At 47.3% G+C, this 23,353-nt stretch overlaps 1 protein-coding gene across 3 annotated transcripts; it reads right to left on the bottom strand.

The window, feature by feature from the left end:
* Nucleotides 1–27: 27 nt before the first annotated feature.
* On the bottom strand, nt 28–17,974 carry LOC144151764 (thiol S-methyltransferase TMT1B-like). 3 transcript variants are annotated; one of them, XM_077682901.1, is made up of 4 exons: nt 17,818–17,974; nt 15,571–15,952; nt 11,165–11,318; nt 28–2,078 (listed from the first exon to the last, which is right to left on the bottom strand). In XM_077682901.1, the coding sequence occupies exons 1-4, from the start codon at nt 17,820–17,822 to the stop codon at nt 1,774–1,776; spliced, it is 846 nt and encodes a 281-aa protein (XP_077539027.1). In that variant the 5' UTR covers nt 17,823–17,974; the 3' UTR covers nt 28–1,773. The 3 variants fall into 3 exon arrangements, with proteins under 3 accessions (XP_077539027.1, XP_077539026.1, XP_077539028.1); XM_077682900.1 differs by having other exon boundaries at nt 15,571–15,982; nt 17,818–17,951; XM_077682902.1 differs by having other exon boundaries at nt 1,802–2,078; nt 11,169–11,318; nt 15,571–15,982; nt 17,818–17,948.
* Between the last annotated feature and the right edge of the window lie 5,379 nt (nt 17,975–23,353).

The raw sequence follows: 23,353 nt of genomic DNA, 5'->3' as shown, positions 1-23,353 counted from the left end.
TTATAATGCGAGAAGGTAGCGCAAAACAAAACACTACGCAAAACACTAATGTTCGCCTACAACAGCTTCGCCATTTAAGTTTTGCGCAGGAGTGTAAGCTTCTATACATTTTTTAGGAGTTGTCAGCTCGTAATTGTGCTAGGTTAGGACTAGGCGCAGGCTTATCAAAAATGGATCAGTTTTAACCCTAGCAAAAGGTCTGCTTGGCTTGGTTTTGCAAGGACTATGCGCACAGTGTTTCATGAAAGCAGCCAACTTTGCCCTTATTTCGCAACCTGGCGTCTAACTTTATCTTCTGTATGATTGGATTCAGCCTGTCGCTTGTGCTGAAGCACAGTTTACAGTGTAGCTCAGTCTACTAGAAGAGATAGGCCTGTGACGTTCGGGGCCGATTAGAGGGGTCCCTTTTGCGATGAAGAACTACTGAGGAACTCCTGTTGCAAGCAGCGCACCTGGCGGCCGCTGCTAACCAGTTGGTTTCAGAAGCTTTGTTTGTTAAATTATTCCTTATGTAATGCCATGAATGATCTTGTTTCTTTGTTTCATGATATAAAGTTTTATAAAAACCGTAAAAGGACTGTTTAGTTTGATTTAAAAACTTATAGGTGGCGCTGGCTACTGCAGGAGTTCTCTGGGGAACGCCTGCGCTCCGCACAATTTTTTCATCGCAAAAGGGACCCGCCCTCTCCATTGGTTTTCCCCCCGCACGACACACCTTACCTTCTAGTACACTGTAGCTGAAGTTCATGCACAGACGGACCAGCCGCCGCACCATTAGTGGCGAGACTAAGCGACCAAGCACCGGTGAAGCAGTCATTAAACCTTCGCGTAGTTACGTGGTACCGCAGCAGTGAGTCTCTAAGCGAACACAGCTGCGATGCCTCTCCACAGCGGATCAAGTGGCGTGACATCACACCATTTGCGCACGTGCAGCTCAAGGTCATTGCAACGCGATGAACGACCTTGCGAGACACGGTGTGGTAGAGCAATTCACTCTAATTAAAACAATGACATACTATACTCATAAGCTGTTACGGTTACTACGGTTACCTCCACTTTTCTCCAACATTAGCCAAACTTGGCGATTTTTAGCGATTCCCCTTCCCGGTATTTCTTTCTTCCAGCTTGTAGCGACACTGCACGTGCTTCACGCCGTGCTCAGGCCTGATTCCATCGCTTCCATACTGGCGCTTCCAGTTCATCTGGATGCCCTAGCTTCAGCTTGGGAGTGGTGGTACCGGGGCCCTGTGCAGTGCGCGACACCTCCTGTAGGAATGTTCGGCGCTCAGTGTTTCTAGAGAACGCTGCCTGAAGACACTTCGCCCAACTACGACCGGCAGACAACGAACTTTGGGTTAATCCACTTGGAGCCCCACCTCACAGGGAGCACCTGCTGGACACTCTGCTGGTGCTCATAGTAGCCGGCATTGAGGACTGCTTCTAGCTGCCTTTCTTTCCCTTTTCTCCCCACTCCTTACTTCCTATCCCATTTTTGGCTCTTGACCGCGGCCTCGGGTCATGTCAAGGGGACCTCTCTCTCTCTCTTGCTCTCTCTCTCTCTTTCTCTTTCAGTAAACGTGTGTTCATTCATTCAGTCATTCATTTGTGGCAAAATTCACTGTAAAACGATGACAACGATAATCCTGCGTCACTGTTTTCGCGTTAGCCAATAATTTTTCTCGAAAAGGGAGATCAGCTTTCCAGCTTCTTTCTCTGCAAAATTAACTGTAACATTAGCGTCTTGATTATAAGGACATGCTGCTGAATCCAAATCTAGCAACAACGACATAAAGTCCGATAGTATATGCTACAAGCTTTACATTCGTAGTTCGGCATCTCATGATTCAGGCTGTGGCAGCGCCGTATATCTGGCAGCTGAAGAGTGCCGGGATGTCCAAGTTGAGCTCGGTGATTTGGATGCTGGCAAAGCCGGCCCCACTGAGCAGGTTCCCGCTGTCCCTGTTCATGTGACAGTTGATGCTGAGCCGCTTGGTCAACGGGGTAAGGAAGTCCTGGAAGGCCCTGGCTATGGTTCCCTTGCGGTGTCCCACGTGCTCGCTGAACAGCAGCCGGCCACCCTGCGTGTCCCAATGCCAAGAAGTGATTTGCAAACGTTGCGAGATCTTATAGTCCCTAGGAGTCCCTAGAGACTACAGTCTGGAGTCCCTAGGCCATGTTTCGACCGCAAGTGGTGCGCACATATGCGTGAATTTGTTTAGTAAAATCTAATCGAAAGTGCTCTTCTCCCTTCTGCATCCTCCTGTCCGATTTCCCATGAGTGAGTGAGTGAAACACTTTATTAAGGACGAGAGGCCATGAGGCCCTGTGGGGAAGTGAAGATGGTGGAGGGGGAGGAGAAAGGGAGAGGTCACAATTCATCACAATTCACACAGTGTACACATGTTCTAGTTTTAAGGTCCTATTCACAAGATGCACATTTCACTCTGTCAGTGGCACCAAAATGCAGTTTGCACTGTTGACATTGGTCGTGGATGGGTATGGCCAGTCCGGGAAAATCTGTCAGACTGCTACACCAACTTGTACAGACCGTTTTCAAGCGCGTATTGGGTAATTATTTCTAGAGTAGCGGGGTCTTCACGGACACGACTAACGTTCTCCAGTTCAGTCGTGGGTGCAGGACTCACAGTTAGCAGTTGACGGCGGTTACGGGCGAATATAGGACAGATCCAAATTAAGTGTAAGAGATTTGGTATGGCATCACTATTGCAGTGGGGGCATCGGTGCAATTGAGAGCCTGCCGGGGCTGACCACTTATGTACACTGTGTGGTGTGTACGCTGCATTTGCGAAGTTGAGCCGACCTAATGCTTGTGCCGGTGAGCCGCACATCCACTGCAATCAAGCCAATCCAAAAAAGTATGCATCATATAGAAACATCACGATACGAGACCTACAAATTAAAGGATTCAAAATTCGCATTGTTTGCACTCCGGGACATACTTCTGGCGCACAAGGCAACCGCATGGCTCACGATGCTGCCAGGGAGAAGCTACAATCACCTCCCACGGTGCCCGCCACGCCCGTCCCCTCTCTCCAAGCAGATTGGCAACTCCAGCTACCTCTCCTCAAAAAAGAAAGCAGTAAGCGTTTACAAGCTGACACTTTATTGGCGAATACCTCGCCCGAACGTGAAAAGGGCTTGAGAGGTGCAAGGATGCCAACCGGAGTTTCAGCTTGCAAACGCTTACTGCTTTCTTTTTTGAGGAGAGGTAGCTGGAGTTGCCAATCTGCTTGGAGAGAGGGGACGGGCGTGGCGGGCACCGTGGGAGGTGATTGTAGCCTCTCCCTGGCAGCGTCGTGAGCCATGCGGTTGCCTTGTGCGCCGGAAGTATGTCCCGGAGTCCAAACAATGCCAATTTTGAATCCTTCAATTTGTAGGTCTCGTATCGTGATGTTTCTATATGATGCATACTTTTTCGGATTGGCTTGATTGCGGTGAATGTGCGGCTCACCGGCCAAAGCGCCGGCAAAATCAGCTGGCGAAGAAACCGACAAAACCGGTGCGCAAGCATTAGGTCGGCTCAACTTCGCAGCTCGGAGTGCTGCAATCCAACAAGTAAACAGAAACGCATGCATTGCCATGACCTGAAGCGCAACGAAAAAACACGGACGGTGAATACAGAGAAGACAATACAGAGTAGACAAGATGGAGTAAACAAAAACAGAGTAGACAAGACAAGACGAGTAGCGCCTGTCTTGTCTATTCTGTATTCACCGTCCGTGTTTTTTCATAGCGCTTCACGTTATGACAACTATTCATCAACTAGCACAGCAAGAAGTTCTTCTTAGCTGCAATGTATGCGTGTCGGGGTAGGCCTCCCTGAACTATACGTGTTATTTGTGATCGATCTTGTGTGCTCCTATTATGCGAGTGATATGTCTCACTGTGTGAGTTTCGAATCCCGGACGAGGTTCTCCTCTTCGAATTGGCCAACTCTTGGTCTTCTCTGCAAGCGCCTTTTATGACACAGTGGGTACGACAGAGAGGAGACAGGCGTGAGCGGAGGTTTTGGGAAGAACGCCTCCCAATTGAGCATCGCCGATGGCGCGGAGGGCGCATCAGCGCATGTGTACACCTCGGCTCGTCCTTTGCCGCTGAATGGTACTATATATAATTTGTTCTAGTGGTACTACAATAAAAAATGGCAGCATCTACACTCCGTGGATGATGGCGATGGTGCGGAGTACGGGGACTCTAAATGACATCCAAGTTGCTCCCCGAATGACATCCGATTTGCGCCTCTACCGTCATTCAATTTGAGCCGTGAGTTGCACCTTGATTATTCGCTAAATGAAACTGCAACTCACGGCTCAAATCGAATTTCGCTTGATTTTCGCTCGATGGTGGTGTGCGCGCGGATGATCGCGGACGGACATAGGGAGGCCCTAAGGTATTCCGCACCGTTGCAGGCGAGGGAGTAAGCCGTTTGACTTAAGATCCCTAAAATTACTAAGGTAGCGCCAACCGCTCCCTCCTTCTTCGCCGCTCTCCTCTTTTTCTTTGCCCTCACCCGAGCGGCGCGCGCCCTTGAACTCGGCGACAGTCAACTAGAAGGTTTCACAGTAACTCGGCGGCGGTGCCGCCATTTTCGTTGGCTGCTTCAGAGCAGACACCCTCGCAACGCTACGGGCCGCACGCTGCAGTTTTTCTTGCAGTTTGCTCTGGTTTTTGCGCCAAATTGCTGTTTGGTGGCATTTACAGGATTTCTAAGAGTCATATTTTACCAACACGCACTAAGTGAGGTTGTGTTCTTTTATATTTTTGTATACAAGGGGATATGTGTGCGGGGTGGATGCTGCTGACGCATACGCACCGCGCGGTGTTTGTTTACGCCTGCGGCATGCTTGTAACATCTCAAGATAATTCGTGAACGCGAAATGATCGAACATGAACATTTTGAACTGCTCTGTTACGGTAATTACTTGTATTCGCGTGACTGTGGTCGCGCAATCACTGCGCAGAGGGCGCGCGCACCGTTCGCGGCAGAGCGCTTCATTCGCAAATGCCGCCGTTCGAGCGCTAATTGATTGATTGATTGATTGTAGGGTTCAACGCGCCGACGCAACGCAGGCGGTGAGGCGCGCCGTAGTGGAGGGCTCCGGATTAATTTTGACCACCTGGGGATCTTTAACGTGCGCCGAAATCTCGTACACACGGGCATTTTTGCTTTTCGCCTCCACCAGAAAAGCGACCGCCGCGGCCGGGAATCGAACCCGCGACCTCGTGCTCAGCAGCGCAACGCCTTAGCCACTGAGCCACCGCGGCGGGTCGAGCGCTAATTGATTGATTGTGGGGGTTTAACGCGACGACGCAACGCAGGCGATGAGGTGCGCCGTAGTGAAGGGCTCCGGATGATTTTTGACCACCTGGGGATCTTTAACGTGCGCCGAAATCTCGTACACACAGGCGTATTTGCTTTTCGCTTCCATCAGAAAAGCCGCCGCCGCGGCCGGGAATCGAACCCGCGACCTCGTGCTCAGCAGCGCAACTCCTTAGCCCCTTAGCCACCGCGGCGGGTGTCGTTCGAGCGCTGCGCTGGCGTCCTTGCATTCGCCTTTCTTACGATGGTTGTGAATCATTACCGCCGTTCAGTCTGCGCCCGCCTTTACTACCGACATACATCCTACCTATTCCGCTCAGTTTAGAGTGCTTTGCCGTTTTTGTTTTACCTAGCCGCATTTTTTTTTCTCTCTTTACATCCTCAATTTGCCCCGCACCGACCAAGCACATATTACGCAGCAAATCGCTCCACTGTCATAACAACGGGATTATAGTACTACCAGGGTCGCTTACACACAAAACATGACTTCGCGTCACAAAGAGCTTACACGCACTGGGAACCCACACGTTACATGGTCAGACGCAAGCTGCCGTCGGCCAAAAAAAGCGCGAATTCAGGTGAACAATTCCGGCGTCACGAAAACCGTACGACAACCGACTGAACATGCTAGGCCACTGATAATTATGCTGGGAGTTAAGCGCGCACATGACAAATACACGGCCTCTTATCCAAAGCAAAGCTTATGACTTGAATAACTCAGAACAAAGGGTGGGCGACGGTCGCGGAGGGAATACGCATTTCTTCGTAAGTGACCGCTCAAGCTAGCGCAGAATTTAACAAAGTCAGAACAAGCATTCAGAAACGTACTTCGCCAAAGAGTGATGGCAGCGTCGGCTTGAAGTATTCCCATTAAAATCTATGCAACCAAAGTTTTCTCCTTTCTGCGTCGCGTTTCCCGGGCGGAATAACGAAGTGTTTTGCCATCCCTGACCCTATTCGCGCTGCCGGGGGCACAACACATCGTCACCGAGAAGCATTATAAAGCGACATTAACGCTACACTTGTGCGGAACGAGCAGCTAATTATTACTTTGCTATTCGCTGACGCCTACTATAAAGCCGGCACTGAAACTGCGCAGCCAAACATAGCACCGCATCGGCGGCGTTGCGGAATGTCCCAACCGGCGAGCCGACCCGGCCGCGGTTGCAGAAGAAAAAAAAACGGCAGAGATACCACGTGACTTTTCTGTTGGCTAATGGCGGGCAGCGCTGGCCGGAGAAAAAGAAAATAGCAAAACACGGAGGAGGGCAGGAGTGCGGGTGAGGGCAAAAGGCGGCGAGATCATAGAATGGCGCTACCTTAACTAATAATTTTAGGGGCCTTAGTTTGACTCTCACGGTCGTAGCCCAATGGGTAAGACGACTGACTGACATTAACTCCGTATAGTCTACCAGACACAGGCTCGAATCTTGCCGGTGCCTGTGCGATTTTTTTAGATTGTAAATGCTATGCGCACGGACGCGGACGGACGCTGTGCGGTCCTAAGGTACACCGCACCTAATAAAGTTCTAGTTCTCAGACGTCGTAGTAAGTAAAGGACTGGTACTTTCGTAACTGAATCCTTGGCACTTCGGAATGATTGTTCTTGCTGCTTTCCCTAGCACCACGGTTCATCTTTGTTCATGAGCTTTCACAGCAGCTTCAACACATGTTTTTGTGGGCTTTTTATTCTTGTTTGTGCATGATTTTGGGTCGTTCCCATCGAATTGCATACAGGAGACGCATGCGTGGTCTCGTGACTGGGAGGGTATTTATTCTTTGTCTTTTCTGATTAAACTTTAGTTGTGAGTAGCGTTCGTCCTGTGTTCCCTTTGTTCGTGTCGCGTTTTTTCAGTGTTGCGCTTTCTGAAGGTTTCAAAATGCAATTTCACCAACTATACTCGGTGACAACTTAAGAACGGCACCGGAAGTGGCCGCTGTGCCTTATCACCGTAGCCGGATGTTTCTCCGCGCGGCGCAAGTAGGGCGTTACTGGGAATATTTTGAATATGGCGTGAGCCGTTCCCGTGATTTTTTGGACTTAATATGCTTATAAACGACTCCAGTGACGACAAACAAACTGCGTGAGACAAGGCAGACGATATCACGCATTCATAGCAAACCCCTTTCAAAACGTGCGCGCACTGACGTCACGGGTCCGGCGCTTTGGCGGAGTGATACACTACATGAGGTGGTGCCGTTCTTGAGTTGTAACCGAGTATAGTCCAACTCGCCATTCTGCTACATGCAAGAATATTGGCAGAAATCAGGCTGGGTAAGCAGTTGACTATTCCGCAGAAGCGTTATATTTCCTGTACATCTGTTGGTGTTGGTATTTTACGAATTGTTTTGACAAGCTTGTTTGGGTCAACTCTCAGTCCTTTTGTTAACAGGTGTCTCAGAAACACTGGGGATGTTTGCAGCTGTGTTTTAAAACTATTTGTGAAGGCGTATTTTGCCGGCATCTTTGCAGTAGTACTTCCGATTTTCAGTCATGGCCATTCGCAGCCTTTCTCTCTGTTTAGCTGGTTTCAAACACTAGGATGTCGTATACGATGCAGATCACTTCGCTGAGCCCTTCAAGTGCTAATTGAAGCATTTTCTGGGAAATTTCACTGCGTGTAGCAACATTTGGTCCACAACCATTGCCATTTAGGGTCGCCACCTTTCCCTAAAAAACAACCGGTGGAGAGGGGGGGGGGGGGGGTGGAGCGGGGCGTGGTATGACAAGGTTGAATTTTTGATGACAAAAAGACGCCAAGTTTTTTTGACATGCGATTCCAATCATTGTGGACTTTTCCTAGAGTGAGATCAACATAACGTATGTCTGCAGGTGACTTGAAATTTAGGTTATTGCTCTGAATGTGCTGCACTGAAAAGCATCCGAACATACCTCGTCCAATAAAAGCTCTAATCTCGCCTTCTTGTTCCTTACCGTAGTCCCCCAGCGCGCTCGCCCGCGTATTTTCTCTGCTCGCAAGTCATTGCGCAGCTTGAAATTGTCGACACATATATACGTCGTAATGGCTGAATTGACGCTTATAAAACACCAAAAAAGAAACAATCGCACACGATTACCAAAAAACTGGCCAATGACGGCCGGTTTTTAGGTGCAGACAGGCAACCGGCCCACTGTTTAAAAAAACCAGCTGTCGGGCTGGTCAAAAACCGGCCAGGTGGCAACCCTACAGCCGTTACTGACAATCGATCCCCCAGAACAATTTCTGCAACTGAAAGAAGATCTCCGTCGCGCCACACGTGCTCTCATCCCATCGCTCGCTGGGAGGAGGTCTTGCTGCGAAGACTGCGTGTTGGTGTGGCCCTCTCTCACGGAGAAAGAAGTATTCCTTGCTCCGTGCCCTCTCTCCCGCTTTTACCCGGTAGTGGCTGCCACACCTCGTTCGCACAGAAGTGCCCCTTTTGCATGGCTCCTGCCGAAGGTGCTGATGCAGAACACCTTAATTCTGTGGACGTACCCTTAATTGGAAGAGGCGATAACACGACACCTTGGAGGCGCAGGCTCCACTTTGGCAGACCACCTGACCACCAGCGGTGGATATGGGGACCCCACCGCTCCTTCCTTGCATTCCGCCGCGAAACGGGAGTTAACCTCTACCTGTAACGTAGGCTTTGTGCCATAAGGCAGGCTGCCGCAATAAAAAAAGCCCGAAGGGCAGGTGAAGTTACGGATAACTACAAGGCGCAGCTGTTATCCTTTATTGAAAAATGAAAATAAATTTATGTCTCGTAGAATTTTATACAAATATTTGCAACTAGCTACTATGATTATGATGTCACTATGATGTCATAGGGGCCAGGAGCCCCCATGTAGGTATTTGTCTAGAGCCCCGCACAGGGTACGAGCGCTTTCGCACTGAAAACATGGTTACCAATGTGTTAACTTCACGTCGGAATTGACGTGGTTTGAAGAAACGGAAATAGGAGCCCCACAAAAAATTGCCCCCACCTCCCCGAAGGGAATCGTGAGGAAGTGCGAATGCATTTCTTCCGCCGAGAGTGCAGTACCGGCGCAGTACCGGCGCAGTACCGGCGGCGCAGTACCGGGAGGCGCAGTACCGGCGAGGGGGAGCTGTCAGGCGAGGGGAGAGGCGCGCGCCGAGGGTGAGTGCAAACCTAACCCTTCCCTTCCCTTCACGATTGCCTTCGGGGAGGTGGGGGCAATCGGAGCCGGACCCAGCCGACTCCAGTCGATGCGCACGCCGCTAGCGACATACAACGGCGCATGCTCCAGGTGCTTCAACCACGCCAAGATGCTACCACGCTTTACTAGTCCGCGCCTGTACGTAGCCGGACTCACCAGCCTCCGCTTCACGTGCACGTCTATCGCAACGTCCTCGGGAACCAGCCGCGGAAGACACTCCACCACGCTCGGAACGTCGATGGGCACGTTCACGATCTGTCCCTTAATGCCGTACTGACCGTTGCCCCGAGTCAGCCGCCTGATGGCCATGAAGGGGAGGCGAGGCGAGATGAGGCGCTCTTCGACCGAGTTTAGATCGGGAAGGTGAGCGGGACCCCCACCTCCCCGGCAGACGATTCAGGCTCGCTTAAGAAGTGCATTCGCACTTATTCCTGGCCAATCTCCCACGTGGGTATGTGCCATGTCAGCGGCCAGGCAGCGCGCGCCCATCTCCCCCCGTTGCTAAGGAAGACGAAAAGCGCGCGCACCCGCAGCTGTTGCTATGCGGACGGCGGAAGGTTCGGGGTCGCTTATAAAGTGCATTCGCACTTAAAATCGCAGTCATTTTTCTTGGCGGTGGCTTTCGCCCGGTGGCCTCAACTCGCACAAACAAGATCTTTTGACGTCATAGAGACCTCGCCAGAATGCACTCAAAAAGTGGCTGGGGTGTGACCACTGCTTCATCTATTTCCTCTGACATCTCGATTTTTTGTTTCAAGTTTGCAGTAAAATTGGTGTCGTTCTTATCGGCACAGAACAGTCTTTGAATGAACAATACTCGTACTCTGCCTTCACGCACGGTTCTTTAAGCGTCCTCGTAGATTTTTTGAAAGACGCGAGTCTTTATCGGGCTACTTGAACGCAGAAATTTTGGTCTGTCTGTATGTCTGTTTCTGACTCAATTCAGCCACCCGGCCAAAGTGAAAGACAAGCTGCTTAATAGTCTTATATACCCACAGCCAAATCAAGTGCGGTGTCAATGTTCATACTTGTCAACACTGTTGAATAAGAGCAAGACATTACGCAAATATAGGGCAGCAAATCAATACATAAGTGATATTTGCGGTGTTCCTTTATTAAAAAATTCATGGATGCTTGGTTTTTGCCATACCAAATGAAATACTGCATCAACTACAGAAAACCGCCACCTGCTGTTGCCAGCGCTACTACAGCTTCTGGCAGCATTTAAGAAACCAAACGGCAAACACAACAAAAGGTTACACTAGATAGGTTCCACGTTCTGCTTGGCACGCTAGTGGAGGAGGGCAAAGTGGTTCAATAAACAATGAAGTAGGCTGCCTCGATTCACGCGCGTATCCGCCGTATGGCAGCGCTGGCATCGAGACACCCGACTTGGACGAGTGGAACGCGGCAAATTTAAATTGACTTGAGTAAACCTCTGGCATCTCTATATTGGGAGGATCGAGACGGGAGAAGACAACCATGAGAGGTGAGCGGGAAGGAGAAGGGAGGCATTTACTTGCCAGGGGAGCCAGAGGACTATCGTCTTTCGTCGACGTTTGCAACGAAAGGAGCAGATACGCGGCCATTTTTTTTTATGATACACTCCTTCGCCCTCTCGCACACTGTGCTCTGATGTGGTGGTTCTGACACATGCTTACCTACCTTCGTCAGCACGCGCCTGCATTCGCTCAGCATCTTGCGGCCGTCCGCAGCTGAGCACAGCACGTAGGTAAGTATGACCGCGTCGAAGTGGCCGTCCGGAAGCTCGGCCATGTCCTCTCCGTAGCCGCAGATCGAGCGCACCAGTTCGACCTAAGGAGGGGCGATTTGCACACAGGCCTCGTGTAAGCCTGGACATCCGCTTCAAATGTATGGAATGGCTCACGAGCGGGAAACTCAGCGCAACAAACAAAACCAGAATGAAAGGCGTGGTGGAAGCACTCTCAGAAAAAGTACCGAGATTTCTACGCGTGCGCAGGCGAGTCAGATATGTAGGGTGTTTCAGGGAAGACTTTAAAGGGACCCTGCAACACTGTTCTCAACTTTTTTTTTTGAAACCTTAAATGCTTGCAGAACGTAGTCACCCAACACACCCAGTACTTAGATTAGGGGGTCGCAAAGTACTTCAGTCAAAATTTACTGATCTATGTCCATCAGGTAACTTGGAAACTCGCTCAAAATATTTTTCACTCTTTCCCGGTCTTGACGTTATTCAACGGCTCGAATTACGCCACTAAGGCCATGTAGCAGCTGTTGGCCGGTTTTCCTCCAGTTGGAGCAATGAATGCTTTTCGACAGCAACTTTAAAAATAAAGCCACAATAACAAAGCGGAAACGAAAGGCGTATCTGCATGGTGCGACGAGCAAATCACGCGGTGCCGCTCCGTGCTGGCGATAACTAAAGCTTTCACAATGCTTCCAGATGCGAAGTAAAAACAAATGAAAGCGTTTATCGAAAGTGTTGCAGTGTCCCTTTAAGTATTTTTTTAAATGGGCTTAAATGGAGGTAAACTTTTTTAAATGGGGGTGAACTTGTTGTTCTCGCATGATGTGATCAGGAGCCATGGCGGACGCAAAACAGGTTGCAAGTTGTATTTAGCGTAATAATTAACTTGCATTTGTTAATTAACATATTTATTATTGCAGCTAGGCATGTGATTGCAATTCAGAAATTGTAGAGGATAATCAGTCCAACCGATAACCATCATATTTGCGACGTTGCAATTGCGTGCAGAGCTACAGCGCTCAGAATCTCACCTCTCCAGATGCACGCAACGGGCTCTGGGCGGGAGCTGAGGCACTCTGAGCTGTACACGTAACACGCACGGCGCGCTATCTTTGGCTTGAGCGGAAAGTGTTGCGTCGTGGCCGCCGTTTGGGTGTGAAGATAAAGCCGTAAGCGAAAGTAATTAACACATTCTCGTTAATTATTCCGCTAAATAGCACTTTCAACCCGTTTTCTTACGTTCGCCACGGCCTCTGATCACTTAGTGCAATAAAAAGAATTTTACCTCCAAAAGCCCATTTTTTTAAATTACTTTGTCTTCCGTGAAACACGCTGTATAAAGTACTGTTTCAGACACAATAATATGAGTCGAAAGTTCAGCTCTTTCTTCATCGTTGTCTCCGTCCTTGTCTCGTTCTTTTTTTTTTGCTCTGCTTTTTGTATCATGTAGAAACACGTCCGGTTGTTCGTTAATGCCTCTTTAAATGGAGCACGAAATCTCGCACTAACAGGCATCTGCCGTTTTGGGATAGGCCGGAAAAGCTTGTTTTACGCACTTCATTAATTATAGAATATCATTCATCGACATATGCTTTCAATTAACCTGCAATTTCGAAAAAAAAAAGGTACACCTACCGTTGTGCGCTGAACAAGCTGCAATCCTCCCTTAACAGCGTGTTTTGCGTATTTGTATTGCAGGTTATGTGCTTTGATACTTTGACATTGTGCTGATTTTATACATTTCAAGAAAGAGAAGCGCACGAAGACCACTTTAATATACCATATTTCTCAAAGTGAGCACTTATTTAGGGCTGGTTAAATGTTCGGTGTCATGCCAGCATAAAGCGTACCACATGTAGGGAGGGAACATTTCAAACAGTATAGAAGTTTTTGCTATAAGTTCAATGTTTAACATTTAAGGTGTTTGTTTTTAACCAACATTCATTTTACGTTTTCGATTTTCGAGTTTTTTTTTCCTGAATTTCATTGCGTGCCATTTTTTATTTAACTTTTGTTTTCTCTATTGTTGCTTTCCCGATCTCTCACATTCACTTCACTGCATTGTAATCACCCCCCACCTGGCGCAGCAAGCACTGCCGCTAGCAGAGCTGACCTCTCCAGCCCACATTAAAGAGTTCTCTCTCTCTCTCTCTCTCTCTCTCTCTCTCTCTCTCTCTCTCTCTCTCTCTCTCTCTCTCTCTCTCTCTCTCTCTCTCTCTCTCTCTCTCTCTCTCTCTCTCTCTCTCTCTCTCTTTCATTTTGCTTTTTTCCTGGGATGTGCCGTATTATACTACGGATTACTTTATTCCACCTGGTGTTTTATAGTCTGCGCCGATATCATATACACACACGGGCTTATTCCTTTCTCCCTACCACCAAGAGAAAAATAAACAGCCACCGCGGCCGTAGAATCTCGCCTATGACCTAATACTTAGTGGCAGAACTTAGCCATAATAAGGCTTTCGCGAAAAAAAATCGAAAATTCGGAGAAATTTTGAGAAACGTTCGAGAAATGTCTAGTAATGCGTAACCATTCCCACGTCGGTCATCTGATTTCTTTTTTGAGTTTTCTGTCCCTTCGCTTCGGTGGGGCTTCATTCTCGCCACCGTCGTCCGCATGTAAACTTGTTTCGACTTCTTTCATCCTACCCCACCCTTATGCCTAGTTGCCATCCTCGCGTTAATAAGACTTTTTTTCCTTCCTACCTGGCTTTTTCTGTCGTCCAATTATCTCCACTTACACAATTATAACGATTACGTGTGTTAACATCGCCCACTGCGCATGTTGTGCAGATGCAGAGCGTTAACATAGTTCGTGTTTTCCAGAGTTTTTTTTTTTTTTTTGAAACACCCACAAAAAAATTCTGGGAAGCACGCTTGTGCTTTGAGTTTGTGCTTTCGGTTTCTTTATTCTTGCCTTCGTCTCGCGAGCACAGTGTATGAGATACCGACTGATACGGGGCAGAGCGGTGTAAAAAAGGTGTATTTACAATACATTACAGTAACGGTGTATCTACAGATGAGACGGAGGAAGAGAGCACCGCACACGCAAGAGAATAAACTACACGTACGCGCGTCACTGTCAGCGCCTTCTTCATCTGCCCCCTCTGATCATGATCCCTACGCAGCACAGGACATGTAGCGTCCTCTTTGCAGGAGATTTAATTAATGTCCCGTAACAATATTTTTGATTTTGTAAGTTCATATTTATTTTTTGTTTTGTTTCTTCTTTATTTCTGAGTTCCTGAAAAAATTGTTCGCCCCATTAATCTAGTTACGCTATTATAACGAATATAAATGTAACTTCCAATAGTGCGTTTTAGTGGAGAAGTACCACGCTACACAGTTGGAGCTGCGGAGTGCCCGGTAAAAAATTATTACGCATTAAAAAAAAATCAAAGCCGTACCCCTCAATGTGAAAGCTGTCGGAAGTGCAGAGCGGTGATTCGCCATAATGGGCTGTGGCGTCGTTATCCGCTTACTCTTACCACCTATCACGCTTTTCGCCGCCCTGTCTCATTCCACTCCTGATGAATTCAACGGAGGTTTGTCCAAAGCATTTCAAATTTCCCGCCTTCACAGAGCTCGCGCGCCCCCTGCCTGAAACTGCGCCGTTCTGTTCTTTTTGTGCTTGCTTTTCCTCCCTCACGTGCCGGCGTTGTACTGCCACTTTTTTTTCGCTTACTATCTTAAAAAGCAACCCAACCAGCGTACCTAACTAAATGAATGCTGGTGCTTCCGGTTAATTACGTAAATTTTGCCTCAAATTTACCTGCAGTTTTCTTTGCGCTAAACAACGGGGAGATGTATGACAAGCGCCAGCGGTTCACGAGTTTCGAGCGCTTGTGACTATATAAACCGCTTGGCTTCCGAAGCCTGTGTGGAACGCCGCGACTACAGAACGCCGTGTTCCTCTAGATATAATAATGTTACTAGGTTTGCACAGTATATGGAGATGCCGAATGGCAGTCCGCCACTCTGACATTGATGTGCGCCCAGTAAATAAGTATTTATGAGAGGCCATATTCTCTTTTCTTGAAGTGCAAAAGGCACGCCAATGTGTTCCAGACTGGCTGTCACGAGTGGTTCACAAATATAAAAATATTTTAGTAGTCAGCACTGTATCCGAGAGTGGAATAGTTATGTTATGTCTATAGTGCAATGGTTTTGTTTTGTTGTGCATTATGTTTGTAGCAGCGGTGTTTTTTCTGGAAATAAAGGGAGAGAAAAAAAGCGACTACAGAACGCCGTGTGGCTCTATTGGGTCCAGCGAGCGAGCTACTACGACAAGGCGAGTCCTTATTGACCTCTGCACTTAAAAGAAAGGGCAGTACGCACGTGCGGGTTTTCTTTGAGGCTCCTCTCGAAGGCGGCATCGAAGCGCGCGTTGGGCTCCACTTTCCAGTACTGGACGTCACGGCGTACGAACGGAAGGTTCCCTCCGTACGCAGCTCCCACCTCTAGGACACGCAGCGAACACTTGTCCCTGAGCGAGGCGTCGTGCGAGACGAGGTCGTCGAGCTGCAGCATCAGGGCGCGTCGCACTGCGTCGAAGTCCTCCTTCCAGAGGCGTTGGACCGCGGAGTAGAAGAAGGCGAAGTGCGCCTCCCGGAATCTCCGGCTCAGCAGCATCAGAGGAAGGAGCAGGAGACCGGACAGGCCGCCCGTCACCAGGATGACGTAGCCCAGCAAGTAGGAACGCACCCACCCGCACGTAGCCCTGGTTGGCGCCGCAAAGAGGCGCCCCAGTCTAAAACCACAACAGCAATACCGCAGAGACCTCACGAGAATTCCTGTCGCACGACAAAAAAATTTGTTGGGACAACAGAAGTCATGTTGTTACGACACAGCCATCTGTTGTTACGACAGATTTTTGTCGTGACGACAGAGTCAATTTTCTCAACGACAAACATTCCTGTAGTCACAGCAGAACTGCCATTTACGCTACTATTCGCAATGGGCAATAACATTAAAACTAAGTGCAGCTGCTGATGGAACATCAGGATCACGGCAAGACAGGAATTCCGCCCGACGGAACATCAGAATCAGGACAGGAGTACGACACACGACAGAACATCAGAATGACGACACGACAAGAATACGACAAGACGACAGTACGTCACGCGAAAATACGACAAACTACAGAATGTTTTCTCGTCGTCATTTTCGACTGGGGCGGGAACTCTAAATTCGCGCAAATATGTCCAGTCAATGGCTCTCTGACATGACCTACTTTCTGAAACTGAATGCGGAAAAACTGATTGACCTTTTCCAGCTAGGGCTTTCATCCCCGCATGCGCTTGCAGGAGATGTCATTACTTTTGGTGGCTCGCTCTTGTAGGAGTCGCCGCTTTAAACGGATACCATGGCCACGCCCGTCACAACTGCAAACATATTCTGGTTGACATTCGTGGGCACTACCAAAAGGCTAAGTCATTGGACGACCATTTGGAAACGTGCTAAACTTTGTCAATTGCGCACCCAATAAAAAGCGACCTTTGAGCATGATGTTAAAAAGCGGAGGGTGGTGTGCATGCAAAGCAAAAGCAACCACCGGACGTCCGTCGGCCGTCCACCGTACATCCATTCCAGCCAAGCGCACGTCCGCTGGACGTCTGTTTCGGGGCTGATGGACGTTTGATGTACATCCGTGGGACGCCCGGATTTAACACTTCCTTACGTGTCCAGTCGGACGTGCGAAATTGGATGTATTTGTATATTCAGTAAAAATTTACAGAATCACGTAACGAGAACCTTATGTACAGCCGGTAAAAGGCTTGTCTATAACACAGCGTTCGTACTCTCAGCCCTATCCTGCCCCGCCGGAGCGGGATTTGAATAAAACTACTGCGGAATAATGAAGTCTTAGCCCTTCGCTTTTGCATCCGACATGTTTGGAACGAGTATGTTTCGGCAGTTTTCGGATGTAGCTGGTTGAAGTTGAAATCGCTGTTATAGACAAGCGTTTTACCGGCTGTACCTGCAACGAATACTACAACGCACAAGGCCAATGCACTACAGGGCAGACATGCATACATGAACACAGTGAACTTGCTTCACATGTTTCGTAATTGTTATATATCCTTCCCCTAGGAGATTGATTGATTGATGGAGATAGGATCTGAAAGCATTTCTCTCTGTCTCATATATATATATATATATATATATATATATATATATATATATATATATATATATATATATATATATATATATATATATATATATATATATATATATATATATATATATATATATATATATATATATAAACGTTTCCTCGTCGCAGTTCTTTTCTCCGAGTCACGGTGAGTAAATTGAAGTCGGTGTCAAAAATATTGCGGTGCTCTAAACGTCGCTGACCGCACAAAATGACAGCACACGTTAAAGATGCGAAATCAATCCGACGTCCTCCACTACCGCGCGTAAGCCCCGGAAATTTGAAAGAAGAAAATCGCACATAATACTTCTGAATCAGCAAAACGCAGTAGGTTCAGCATAACCACCACGCGAAACGCAGTTGTTTGCGCGGTTATTATCTTGACTGGCCCATCTATTTGTAAAATAAATGCAGTAGCCACTTACCCCATACCATACGTTCCGTCTTCAACGCTTCTTGCTAGGCCACGTAGTAATCAGAGATGCTCCGTTCTGCGCTATTTTTCGGTTGAGAACCTCGATCTGCGTCACAAATAATGTTCCCGGAAAGAAAAAGCGCGAGACCTGATTGCAAAATAGTGAGCGCAATGCTTCCTTGTTTACCGGCATGTTTGCTTACCGCGCTAGAGCGGTTGCGTGCGCTCGCTTCTTACGGCTTCGCACCGCCAGGGCCAACAATAAAAACCGGTCCGTTCTAGATTAAACTAGAATGTGAACGATGGGTGTCAATATATATATATATATATATATTGACACCCATCGTTCACATTCTAGTTCTATATATATATATATATATATATATATATATATATATATATATATATAGATAGATAGATAGATAGATAGATAGATAGATAGATAGAGAGAGAGAGAGAGTCTGTAAACAAGAACTCACACACAGCGAGAGAAAATAAGGTAACTAGAGACAAAGACATACGAGAAAAGCAGCATTAAAAAATAAAAGTTTACTGACGTTTCAGGAAGAGGACTTCCTTTCTGCAGAGTACAGAATAAATTGGTTTCAGGTTTATATATATATAGAAAATGTAGCAAGGGCGAGGGCAGGGAAAGGGAAGGGAGAGTTTGTAGAATGGGATCATGGTTGGTGAGTAGCGCTGCCACCAACCATGATGTCATGAACCCAACCCATATATATATATATATATATATATATATATATATAGTCAGGTAAAAGATAAGAACAACTTTGCGGTTAACTTGTTTATTATAAATTAGTCCGACAGTTTCGGAAGTGGAACTTCCTTCCTCAGGGACAATCCCTGAGGAAGGAAGTTCCACTTCCGAAACTGTCGGACTAATTTATAATAAACAAGTTAACCGCAAAGTTGTTCTTATCTTTTACCTGACCGTTTCTTCTGGCCCGTTGCAAAACTCATCGAAATTTATATATATATATATATATATATATATATATATATATATATATATATATATATGTATATATATATACCCGGCGGGCATTTTTTCACCACTTTCTTTTCGACTAAAAAAATTCTTCATCTCTTTCTATGACCCACCACAACCTCCCCTTTGCTTTGCGAGGTTTTCTTGACTGCCAACCCTTATTTTCTGTCTTATTTCACGGAGCCCCTCATTTCCTATATATATATATATATCCTCTTCTAGCCTGAATTTATTGTAATGCAAAAAAAAAATCTTTTTTGCTATCGGGTTCTCTAGTCTGCTGGCAAAGAAGTCACAGAATAAATTTGACACATGCCGGACTATTTCGAACAAAGTTACGGCTATGTCGCGAAAACGCGACAACAGGTCACAACAGGTCAGAAAATGTTTATTTACAAACACATTTCACAAGTCATTTGTTCGTGCTCACGGAACGGCGGTCACGCCTTGTGAAAAGCAATGAAACAATTTGAATTTTTGTTAATGCAATGATGGGTTTTGCACTTTGTGCAAAAAGAAACACGTTGACCTTTGCAACCGGGCATTTTGCACCGCTGTCGCTGCGGTGCAACGTCAGGCCAGTGTCCAACGTTATCGTGACGCACTTCAACATTAGGAGTAGGAGCTGCTGGTCCTCTTCTTTTTTTTTTTTGCAAGCTCTGCTTCAACAGAAAGAGAAGGCCGGCCCCTTTTCTTCATCACGTCCTTGTTTTGAGCAGAGAGGCAGTTGGCAACAGAAATCTTGAATGATAAGAGATCCAGTTGCTCTTTCTTCGGGATCGCGAGAGCATCGCAATCCCTGCGGTAGAGTAGCCAGCTGCTCACAACAGCCATGTCGACAAAGTGGAAAAAAAATCTCAGGTAGAATTTCTTTGATTTGAGGAAAATTCTGTAATATGACATCAGTCCATCAAGTAGGTCGACTCCACCCATAAATGTGTTGTATGTTTTCACAATGGCGGGCTGCTCAACTTGACATCTTTCTTTTTTCTTGCGGTCGTACCTCTGGCAGCTTCCCAGGGGCTCAGCGCTCGCGAATGTGCTGGCTATATTTACTCCTCGGCTGTCGTACCACTTCACTACTCTCACTTCAACCCCTTGAATTGTTGCCTGCCTTTCCACGTGGCTACCTCTTCCGCTCTTCTTTATTTCAGCATCGCTGGGCAATCGGCAACCAGGAATCCTATTGGCACGCACTGTTCCCATGGCAGGAATCCCGCGCTGCTGTAGATTGACAAGCAGGTTTATGGACGTGAACCAGTTGTCAAAAAAGAGTACGTAGTTCTTGTTCTCCGGAATAGAACGCGATAGCCCAAGCACAACGTTAGAGCTGGCACCAAGGTCAGGTAGTCCTGGAACAGGCCTAATCTCTCCAGTGTAAATGGAGAAGTCGGCAACAAGCCCATGGATATCGCAAAGGACAAATATTTTGTATCCCCACTTGTGAGGCTTGCTGGGGACGTATTGTTTGAGTGATGAACGGCCTTTGAACGGGACCATTTGCTCGTCCACCACCAGCATTTGCGACTTCGGAAGCGATTGAAATTTGGGCAGCAAATTATCAATGAGTGGTCGTATTTTGAACAGCCTGTCTTTGCCAGCGTTCACTTGCAGCAGATTGTTGTCATTGAAATGCAGGCTGTTCTTTATGGTTTGCCACCTGTCACGTGACATCACTGCTGCAACCTTCTCCACTCGCGTCTCATGGCTCCAGTACATGCGCGATCGCGGAAGACTGTATATAGACATATACATTGTAGTGCTCAGAAACTGCTCCAGCTCGCAGCATGTTAGGCATAATGCCTTGTTAGCATTCTTTTGTATGGCAAAGAGGTTTGGCTGCTCTGTTATTGCATCAAGAAGCTCGTCGTCAAAAAAGTACCCGAAGTACTCAATCGGAGCTTTGGGCTCGTCTGGAGGGTCTGGAAGAGTGTCTTCCCATTGAGGGAGGCATGACCGCGGATGGGTTACTTGTTTCCAGAGAAAACTTCTGCCACTAGTTGTTGACGTCTCTTCCACTTCATCTTCCTCCTCTGCAAAAGCAAATAGTTTTTGTGAGGTTGGCCTACAATTACTACTATTTATAATCTTCAATTGAAAACAATGGGTCTACAAATGGGAGCGGAGGGTTGATATAAAAAGAAAGTCCTGCCCAGTTGGCGAGCGGAGCAACAGAATGAAAGAGCGCGGCTGCAATATGAAAAGCAAAAGCGCGGATCGTATTCCTATCAACTAGTGGCCCATGCAATCCGCCCGAGAAAAAAAAAAAATTGCAATCGCGCCGCCGCAACACGACGCGAAGAAACGCTGGCGGTGTTCCCTTGCAACTGCGGCCGCATGCCGCACACCTGAGACAACTAGAAACCGCACCACGCTGCATGCACCGCACAATAGCCTGTGAATGTGCCATACAAAAATGGTGAAATTCTGCACCTGGGTCGCTACCAGACTCTTCTGTTGGGGCAGAAGGTTCAAGATCAGGGCTGTATTCCGAATCGTTGTCGCTGAGGCAGCTGTCTTCACTGTCATCAACGGGTGGAACCCTGGTCCCGTAGAACCTCGCAGGGTCCATTGCGGATGGAAAAAATTCACTATCTGCAAACACACAACAATGAACAGGTATTCAACAACAACCCGAAAAAGAATAACATATGCACAAATCGGGACGCCACTGCCTGATGATGCGAAAACGCGACAAAGCGACATGCGCTTCTAACAACAACTAATTTTTAGAAACAAACAATTTACGATAACTCCGTGTGTTATTCAACAAACTAGCTATTGTATAAGATTTTTGTATGTTCAAAATACTTACATTCCTTGAGTGAAGACGGATGACATTGGATGGCCAAAGACGAACGCGGATCGTTGGCATCAACCGGAGGAACGGCAGGATGCAGCACTTTATGGAATAGACGGTAGTTGCCGCCACTTGTTCTATATGTTGCCAGGCATGTTTAGATTGCGTCTGAGTTCGGTCGTAACAGCTACCATTTTTTTTTCTGCTTGCGCGGCTTATAATCGGTTTGATGCGAAATCACGACAACCGGTCATAAGAGGATATATATATATATATATATATATATATATATATATATATATATATATATATACACGACAAAAGGAGAAAGACGCGGTGAAATGTTTGGAACCGAGTAACGGAACAGGACGACAAGATTGAAGTACAAAGTCTTGTCATAGGTGACAAAGGTCAGGTACTAAAAGCGGAAAAGGTGTTGCTCCAAATTGATGCACTCATACAAAAGAAGTTTGAACAAACAAAAAAAGGGGTAAATCCCTTCGAAAACAGTGACGCAATCGAGGCGCGATTCCCCCTTTCCAAAGAAAGTAACGCTGATTTGATTGATTGATTGATTGATTGATTGATTGATTGATTGATTGATTGATTGATTGATTGATTGATTGATTGATTGATTGATTGATTGATTGATTTTACCTTCGTTCTCTCGGCAACCTTGGCACTGGTGACCAGGGAAATCTAGTCAGGCGGAACGGGTGGTCCCGGGTTTAGTGAAGGGAAAGCTACGATAATGGCTATGACAGTGAGAAGGTCGTGATCTACGAATGTACGGAGAATTTTAACAGCGAAGCTGTTTAGGAAACCGTATTTTTTTGTGTCCGAAGTTCAAAATACCAAGAAATTGCCGAGCGCGCGAACGTGAGCGTGGTACTCGCGGCGACCACCCGGCAGAAAACTAAGCAAAAAAATGCCTAGCGCTCGTGAGTGCATAAGCCAAGCATACCCACTCAGGTTAATTGGCATATTCATGGGAGGTGGTAAGTTGTAAGCGAATATATCTACTTAAGGCAAGTTGTGACCCCGGGTGCCAATCATGAGGCAGACATCATTCGAAGGATAAGAATGGGGTGGAGTGCATACGGAAGGCATTCTCAGATAATGAATGGCAGCCTACCATTGTCGCCGAAGAAGATAGTGTATGACAGCTGCATCTTACAGGCATTCACCTACGGGGCAGAAACTTGGAGGCTCACTAAGAGGGTTCAAATCTAAATTGAGGACGACTCAGCGAGCAATGGAACGGAAGATGATAGGTGTAACATTAAGGAACAAGAAGAGAGCGGAGTGGGTCAGGGAACAAACGCGTGTTAAGGACATATTAGTAGCAAATTAAGAAGAAGAAATGGACGTGGGCAGGGCGTGTAATGCGAAGGCAAGATAACCGTTGGTCATTTGGGGCAACAGAGTGGATCCCTGGAGAAGGCAAGCGGGGCAGAGGGCGGCAGAAAGTTATATAGGCAGATGAGATCAAGAAGTCTGCGGGGATAAATTGGTCGCTGTTGGCGCAGGACCGGGTTTTAATGCAGAGATAAATGGGAGAGGCCTTTGCCCTGCAGTGGGCGTAGATAGGCTGATGATGATTATGACCCACCGTTAGGGTGATTGGCCAAGATTGCGGCGACCAACAGGCAGATAAAAAAAACCAAGAAAATGCCGAGTCCTCGTGTGTGCGTGACTCGCGACGACCGCTCTGCGTCCTGGCACACGTTTGTGAAT

This window comes from Haemaphysalis longicornis, unplaced genomic scaffold (assembly GCF_048455015.1).
Source record: "Haemaphysalis longicornis isolate Haplotype H1 unplaced genomic scaffold, Haemaphysalis longicornis Haplotype H1 scaffold_9, whole genome shotgun sequence".
In the NCBI taxonomy this organism is placed as follows: Eukaryota; Metazoa; Arthropoda; class Arachnida; order Ixodida; family Ixodidae; genus Haemaphysalis; species Haemaphysalis longicornis.
This window is presented reverse-complemented; position numbering and strand designations above follow the sequence as displayed.

Bases quoted from the DNA above. Each gene is read 5' to 3' on its own strand.
- LOC144151764 (XM_077682900.1), bottom strand. The intron at 11,319-15,570 runs GTGCGTACTGCC...GCCCCTCCTTAG, and splicing joins GCCTCAAAGAAAACCCGCAC to GTCGAACTGGTGCGCTCGAT. The intron at 2,079-11,164 runs GTAAGCATGTGT...TGGGACACGCAG, and splicing joins GCGCGTGCTGACGAAGGTAG to GGTGGCCGGCTGCTGTTCAG.